General features: G+C 36.8%; 1 protein-coding gene across 1 annotated transcript in view; it reads left to right on the top strand.

Annotated features, from left to right (window-relative positions):
- LOC106882785 (protein KTI12 homolog) overlaps positions 1-5,836 on the top strand; it is a 19,977-nt gene extending 14,141 nt beyond the window's left edge. The window contains exons 2-3 of the mRNA XM_014933570.2: positions 271-322; positions 5,693-5,836. Of these exons, the coding sequence (XP_014789056.2) occupies positions 271-322; positions 5,693-5,768 (128 nt within the window). The 3' untranslated portion in view covers positions 5,769-5,836. The remainder of the gene's footprint in view (positions 1-270; positions 323-5,692) is intronic.
- Positions 5,837-8,680: the final 2,844 nt, after the last annotated feature.

Here is an 8,680-nt window from a genome sequence, read left to right as displayed (position 1 = left end):
GGCACATAAAAGACACCATTTCGAGCGTGGCCGTTTTCGTGCGGGTGACACGTAAAAGCACCCACTACACTCTCTGAGTGGTTGGCGTTAGGAAGGGCATCCAGCTGTAGAAACTCTGCCAAATCAGACTGGAGCCTGGTGTTGCCATCCGGTTTCACCAGTCCTCAGTCAAATCGTCCAACCCATGCTAGCATGGAAAGCGGACGTTAAACGATGATGATGATGATAGACTATATATTTTCGCTAATATTTATTTATATTATTTTATAGATTCCATGAAAGAAAGAGAAGCCAGAGGTTTATTCAAATCTGCTGTCCAAAGGTAGTATTCCTTTTATCAAGTTAATTTTTTGGTTGCCTTTATTTTATTTACAGGGCTTCTATTTTGAACTCTTTTTTCACTCACTTGCTCACTCATATAGTTTACTCTTGTAAAATATATGGGCAAACATAAAGAGCTTATTAAACATCTTAAACACTTCTTTATGAAATTGTAATAGGTTTAAATTATGTAAAATTATATAAAATTATCTAAAAATTAGTTGCAGACATGGCTGTGTGGTTAAGAAGCTTGCTTTGCTACTATGTGATTTTGAGTTCAGTCCCACTGCTATAGCCTCAGATTAACCAATACTTTGAGTGAATTTGGTAGACAGAAACTGTGTGGAAGCCTGTTGTGTGCGCACGTGTTCATCTTTCCCTCCACCACCACCACCACTTGACAACTGGTATTTATTTGTTTTCATTCCCATAACTTTGCTGTTTGGCAAAGGAGACTGATAGAATATGTACCAAACTTGAAACAGATAAGTCCTGCGGTCAATTTGTTCAATTAAACCCTTCAGGGTGGTGTCCCAGTCTGGTCGCAGTTCAATGACTGAGACAAGTGAAAGGTAAAAGAAATAGCTACATTTTCTTTTATCATAGAACCTTTTTGTTGAGGCAGTGTCTTGTTCAAAAGCACTGACATGCAAGCAATTCATACAACACCGAATCATCATTATTAATGAATGATATATAGCCTTAACAAATGTTGCCAGCTCTAAAATTGTTGATAATCTTTTGTGATGAACACTGAATAATTTTGATGTAACTAAGGTTGCATCACATGAAACTGAGCTTCTCTAACAATAAGAGAAATGCTTCATCCTTGAACAGCTGCTAGTTTTAAAAGCAAAACTAGAATACACTCCATGCTAGAGTACTGTGTCTAAATATTAGGATGGTTCATTCATCATGCACATACATTCTGGACTCTATCCAAACAGGCCATCTTGTAGGTAAGCCTCTTCCATTCACCAATGCTGTAACCTTTGGCCCACTTCCAAGCCAAACAGTGCTCTCACTCTATCTCAGATATTATTACATGTACTTCTCTGAATTTTCCAGCTTCAGTCTATATATTGCTCTATCTGAATGCATTTGATTTACCAATTTCTTCTCATTTCATCTTTGTTGTTCACCACCTCCTGGTCCTTGAGTATCCTTAGTAGAGCTCACTCTGTTGCAAGCATTTGAATTAAGTCTCTGGTCTATGAATTCATTCATTCTTGCTTGCGAGTCTCTGAGGCCCAAATAAGAATTACGGATGATACCCTTCCTCCTTGTGATTAAGCATCATCATCATTTAACTGTCCACTTTTCCCTGCTTGTATGGGTAAAATGGAATTTTATTGAGTTAGATTTTCTACAACTGGATGCCCTTCCTGTTGCCACCCCTTACCTACTTCAAAGCAAGGTAATATTATATGTTGAGGTGTGGTTTAGTGGGTAGGGCATTGGACTCATGATTGTAAGATTGTGGTTTCAATTCCTGGACCAGGTAACACTTTGTGTTCTTGAGCAAAACACTTCATTTCATGTTGCTTCAGTCCATTCAGCTGGCGAAAATGAATAATCCTGTGATGGACTATATATGCCATGGGGACCAGGAAATCAGCTCTTTGAGTCTATATGACTCGGGAAGGACCTTTATTCTTTATATATATATGCACACATATAAACACATGTGATGGGCTTCTTTCAGTTTCCTTCTGCTAATTCCACTTATAAGGCCTTGGTCAGCCCAAGACTATAGTTGAAGACATTTGTCCAATGTGCAGCACACTGGAACTGAATCCAAGACCACATGCTTAGAAAGCAAGCTTCTTAACACCATAGCCATGTCTGCACCTAGCAAACAGGGAAAAAAAGAAAAATTGCATTACTCACTTCTGCTTTCCGTAACTATATTCTCTTTTGTTCCAACTGTTCAGTTGGAACAGTTGTATATTAAATGGAGTGTGTGGGAAATCAAGAAGACGGCTGTGTGGTTAAGGAGCTTGCTTTGCAACCACATGGTTTTGGGTTCAGTTCCACTGCATGATGCCTTGGGCAAGTGTTATCTACTATAGTTCTGGGACAACCAATGCCTTGTGAGTAAATTTGGTTGATGGAAATTCAGTGGAAGCCTGTTGCACATGTGTGTATATATGTGTATATGTCTTTGTGTTTTTGTATGTTCCCCTATCCACCACCATTTGACACTCAGTGTTGTTTTGTTTACATCCTTGTTACTTAATGGTTCGGCAAAAGAGACTGATAGAATAAGTATCAGACTTTAAAAAAAAAACAAAAAACTCCTGGGGTTGATTTGCTTCGAGGTAGTGCCCTAGCATGGTTGCAGTCCAATGACTAAAGCAAGTAAAAGATAATTCTGGGAAGCAAAAATTGGGTAAAGTGAATTGAAAAAGCTTTTTTTTATTTTAATGATTTGGTGTAGCTGGAATGGAGAAATTTGAAATTAGACACTGTTGCAATGGCAAGAGAAGATGAGATATAAACATTGGGTGAATTGTTGTGCAGTCCCAGTTTAGCCTTGATTTAGTAGCCCCATGTTTAAGCTGAGGTCAGCTCAGAGATCAAACAGACGCACATTGCAAGTAGACCTATGATTAAATATTTTACAGTTGTGATTATTAATCAATTTTCCTCACTCTATATTATTCAATGTGCTCCATTATTAAGATAGTAAAGAGTGTGATTTGAAGATTTGGTAACTATTTCTAGAGGGTCTATTGATCACATAGAAACTTCATGATTGATTTGATATATTGAATGTGTTAAGATGGAGGTTGGCATTAGGTCAGTGAGTCTAGGCATCGGGGTCATACAGGAATACCCCACTTTACAGAACTAATGTGTTACTGAAAAACTTATGAAATTAATTTTCCTCTTTTCATTTTCATGTTACAAAGTGATAATGTGTTCTGATAGATTTTAAAAAAAAAATATCTCATAAAAACAAGCAACATGACTACTTTTTATGTTTGAAAACAGCAACATTGAAATTTACCCAATACAATATGTATGAGTGGGGTGCTGAAAAGTTCCTGGCTTTTGGTAAAAGAAAATACAGGAGGATCAGTTAATTGTGATTTTATTCAACATATTCCACTCTGAGATTCACACATTTATTGCAGCAGTCTTTCAGTTTTTCTAAACTCTGTGAAAGAACTTGGAAGGTTGGGCTCCAACCAAGCCTTTTGTACTACCTTTCAAGCCAGGAACTTTTCAGCTGCCCCTTGTATACATAAAGCATTTGTAAAGAAATAAGGAATAAAAGAGAATAATAATACTGCAATATGGTATGTTCTTACCACATAAGATGCTAACTACTGTGTGAGGTGTGGTAGTGGTGGAATTAAGAGTATTACAAGAATGAAGGACACTACCTTCTATTTTAGAGCTCATCATCGTCAATACCTACTTGAGGGACTCAGAACTGATCCAAAATTGTTTAATGTTTGTGGCACATCATTTCTTTTTGTACAGCTCAGAGTAAGAACTAAACTCATTGCCAGCTCCTTGTAATTTTTATGTTACATTCATGATTAGGGTTGTTAGCAAAAAATTGCAGACCTTCCCTCATAAGTGTGAACCCTTTTGCAATATGTTTTGCAGTCAATTTAAGTGGAGTTGGTGGAATTACCATATGTTTCATAGCAGAAAGTCTGCATCGGATTCAGAAGGGTTATTTCGATGATTGCAAATGATGTTGGGATTAAAGTCATAGAGGAGGATGTGGTGGTATTGCTCGTGTCATAAAAAAAAAAAAATATCTAATGATGAGCAAATACTGTGGGAACAAGAGCAAGCTGAGAATAGATGAAAATGTGAAAATTCTACCAACTCTGTTTAATTTGACTGCAAACAATATTACTAAAGGGTTGGCACTTATAGAAGACAATAATGACTAATGACTAACTTAGAGATGCGGATAATGACTAATTCCTCATCTTCCCAGTAACTCTCATACCACCCCCTTACATGATAGTCAATGTCTTTTGTGGTTAGAGCTTGCTCTATTACAATACTGCGAATCATATTTATTCCCCGATGCATTTCTCTTCAAATGCCTTGTGTATACATACTGTATTGTGCGTGTCTAAAAATTGTTATTGTCAAGCATAAAAGCAACCGAATTGCTTTTGTTTTTTTTCTTTCTGCAAAAAGTCTTTACAACATGAAAATCTGGGAGAAAATTTCTTGATATTGGATTTCGCATTATGGCAACATTTTCAGGGATGCACTACTTCCATAAGACGTGGGATTCTTGTACTTTATTCCACAACTTCACATGAACTGCTGAGAAACTCATGAATTTCTTTTGCTTATGTGGGACATAAACAATACCACTCCTACCAGTGTCAAAGCAAAAACTGATTAAGGCATTGGGATGGAGATAGAGAGAGAGAGACACACACACACTCTCTCTCTCTCTCTCTCTCTCTCTCTCTCTCTCTCTCTCTCTCTCTCTCTCTCTCTCTCACACACACACAGCAAATTTGAAGGTTTCATGAAGCTGTGGCGGCTGATACCAGTGCTGGACCACCATTTGCATTTTTTGGCAAATATTCATTTTTGGATTGTGTTTTGGCATTTCGTCTCTATCCAGCCACTGTGCACAACATTTGCTATTGTTGAAAAGAATCCACTTTTCACCGCACACAACAATGCGATGAATGGGTTGCTTTTATGCTGTGACAGCAAAGAACAGCAAGTTTCAAGATGACATGTCATTTGGCGCTCATTCAGTTTGTGTGGTACCCACTTATCCAGCTTCTTTACCTTGCCGATTTGTTTTAGATGGTCCAATACAGTTGGAATGGAAACATCAACCCTTGCTGCTAACTCATACCTAGTTTGAGATATATATGAGATAATGATGAGTTTCCAGCTCATCATTATCCACCTTAGTCTCAGGTCTACCACGGGGCTGATTTTCAAGGGTGTAAAGTCACCAGACCGGAACTTCTCGAACCATCAATATAGAGTGCACTCATTCACCACATCTTCATCAAACACCTCATTGATGTTTTGAGCTGTCTGGCATGTATTGGTTCCATGAAAGAACTCATATTCATAGACAACATGAATTTTTGATTTATCCATGGGTTCACAAAAATTGATTTACAAGAGAAAACTCACAATATAATCAGACACCATGAATTACATTTCAAAAAGTGATGATGTAACTTTTCAATGTTGTAAAACAAAGAATTGTCAGGATAAAACATTAGAGTTAACAACTGTCAAAGTTGGTGCATAAGAAAATCAGACATTTCATTCTTAATGACCTGATAACATTTTTCTGTAACCCTTTCTTATTGTCCTGAACTAAAATTGCTCTTATTTTTATATTTTTATTTAGATCTATTTCTAAGGAATCTGTTACCATACTTGATGCTATGAACTACACTAAAGGTGAGTTATGTATTTCTTATTAACCCCTGTTGATTAGCAAAATAGTTCACTTAACAAAGTACAAATCTTAATTTTTGTGGTTCCTGGTACCATGTAAAAAATTTACTAGCAAGAACAAAAATGCTGATTGCTTCAGTCAAATAAGTTTCTGAAACTGGAAAAAAGAAAAAAAAACACACTATAAGTTCTATTGGGCAACTTGCTATTGTGTATACATATATCCCAGTTATCAATATCTTTAGTTTCAGTCACTGAGGCCATGCTGGAGTACCTCATTGAAGGGTTTATAGTTGAGCAAATTGACCCCAGTACTTGTTTCTAAGCCTAGTACTTATTCTGTTGGTCTCTTTTGCTGAATCACTATCTTACAAGGATGTAAACAAACCAGCATCAGTTGTGAAATGGGATGGGAGACTCAAACAGAGATGAAAAGAGAGACACACACACACACACACACACACCCATACCCACACACATGCATGATGGTCTTTCACACAGTTTCTTTCTATCAAATTCACTCATAAGGCATTGGTTGGCCGAGAAGACACTTGTCCATAGTGCTGTGCAGTGAGCCCAAACACAGAACATTTACTTTTTAATAGTATTTCACATCTGTTTTTCCATGCTAGCATAGGATGGATGAGAGATTTGAGGCAGCATTTTACAACTGGATGCCCTTCCTGTTGCCTACCCATACCTGTTTTCAGGTAAGCAATTATATCATGCAAAATGTGACATTTTGTGCATGTATCATCTATTATAGCCTTGCATTGAGCATTCTTATCTGTGAAATTTGGGCTGATGGCAACTGTATGGAGGCCTTTGGTAATATGCATGTGTTTCTATGTGCTTATATATGAATCTTAGCATTGACATCATTGAGCTAGCTGCAATAATGTTTATGGCTGATAAAAAGTTTGGCAACTCATTTGGCAGTTTGCTTGATATCATGGAATAAAATACCTTACTTGAAAAGCAAGAGTTAGTATCAGGAAGGGCATCTGGCCATTGAATACTGTCACAATGAGTCTTGCCCAGTCAATCAGTATGGGAAAAGTAGATGTAAAAGTAATGATGATGATGGTAGTGATGGTGGTGGCAGTGGTTGTGATGATTGTGATGATGATGATGATGACAACGATGATTTTAGTTAAAGAAAATAGCAGCTTCTGTGGAAAAAATACTCTTCAGCATTCAGATTGCACTGTCAAATATAATACATATTTATCTAGAGTGTTTTGAATTGATCATGTACTATCTCGCAGTTTCAAGATTTTGATAGTGTGATTGTTTATTTTGAGACTGACATTGTGTGAGAGGCCAGATCTGGCTAGTTTAAACATAAAACAAGTAGAATATTTGGGCCAGAATTGGCTGGTTTAAATGCTAAAGGGTTAACTTAAAAGTTGACTTTTATGGCTTGGAGAACAATTGAGTTGACTGGGTTAGTGGTATGTTAGTTGGACAGAATGCTTTATATCATTATACTTCTGTATTTCATCTTTCTAAGATCAGATATTGCTGGAGTTAATTTCCTCTTTATCGCTCTAGACTTAATAAAATGTGAACCAACAATAATATACTTTATTTGAGTAAATTGACTATAACTTTTCCACTAAAGACTAACCATGTGCCTGATCAAAAGAAATCAGTTTGTAGGTTGAACTAAATAGCTAAAAACTAAGCTGTTGGTAATTGTAATCTCTACAATTGCTGAACTAATTGGAAAATAAATTTTGTTGCTTGATATAAAAAAGAAAGTAAAAGTTTTTTTTACTGTACAGACAGTGCAGTGCAACAGATACAAGCATAAGAAATATCATAACATTTAAATTACTTGTTTAACCCCAGGTCAGGTTTAATCATGCTCACCTATCAGCCACACTGCATTTTAGACAGCATTATTCAATTAGCTCTTTTTCTTTTTAATAGTAGGGAGATCTGGCTGCTATTTTTATCAAGTAGAGAATGATTGAAAAGAGGCTCTCTCTTTGGCTCGTTTGAATTACCTTATCAGGAAATAAGGACTTCAGGTAGATTGCACCAATATTAGACGATCCATTCATCTTCTCTGTTCACTATTTCTATGAGGGTCATGGCAGTAGAATCTTCAGGCATGTCCTCCATAGGGTCCTATCAGAAGCAACTATCATTTCTGGCTAGATTCTCGAGTGTGATCAACTGAGACTATGGATATTATTCAACCATCTCCTTCTTGGTCTACCCTTAGGTCTCCTGCGAGTTAGCTCAGCTTGAAGAATCCATCTCGCGATTCTTTCCTGTGATATTCTAATCACATGTCTATAGTACTGGAACTGTGACCTTTCAGTGCAGAGAAGCAGTGGCTCGATCGGGAAATTCCAATCTGTGCACCTTGTCGATTAACATGGTTCCGGAATTTTAATCCAAACCTGTAAAAAAAGTTCCATTAGATCAATGTTTCCCAACATATTTTCCTCTAGACCCCATTATAACTTTCCAGAAAAATGTATGCCCCCGCTGGTGTTTGGGAAAAAACAACTTTTTTTATATTTTATCACAAGTATTTAATACAAAAGAATCTACCAGTAACTCTTTTATTAAGTACTGAGTACAAAAAAAGTACACTATTGACTAACAAAAAACTGAATCACTTTAATGAGAACCTTGCACTTGGCAACTACATGGCACTACACCCCACCTCAATTTTCCTAGACCCTGCTGGTGGGGCTTATGCCCCACGTTGGGAATCTCTGCATTAGATGATGTATTCATTACTGGCAACATAGTCATTCATGTGAATTAGCTGAGATTGGGAAAAAATCTGAGTCATATATTGATTTCCATAATGGGAGGAAGTGTTGAGGGTAACTATTTCAGTAAGATTTTTTACATCAGGTTTTTCCACTTGCGATCAAAGTGGGGTAGATATATATATATATATATATATATATAT

The sequence above is a fragment of the Octopus bimaculoides genome, chromosome 18, assembly GCF_001194135.2.
Source record: "Octopus bimaculoides isolate UCB-OBI-ISO-001 chromosome 18, ASM119413v2, whole genome shotgun sequence".
Lineage (NCBI taxonomy): Eukaryota > Metazoa > Mollusca > Cephalopoda > Octopoda > Octopodidae > Octopus > Octopus bimaculoides.
The sequence above is the reverse complement of the archived record's forward strand: the minus strand, read 5'-3'. Positions and strand labels throughout refer to the sequence as shown.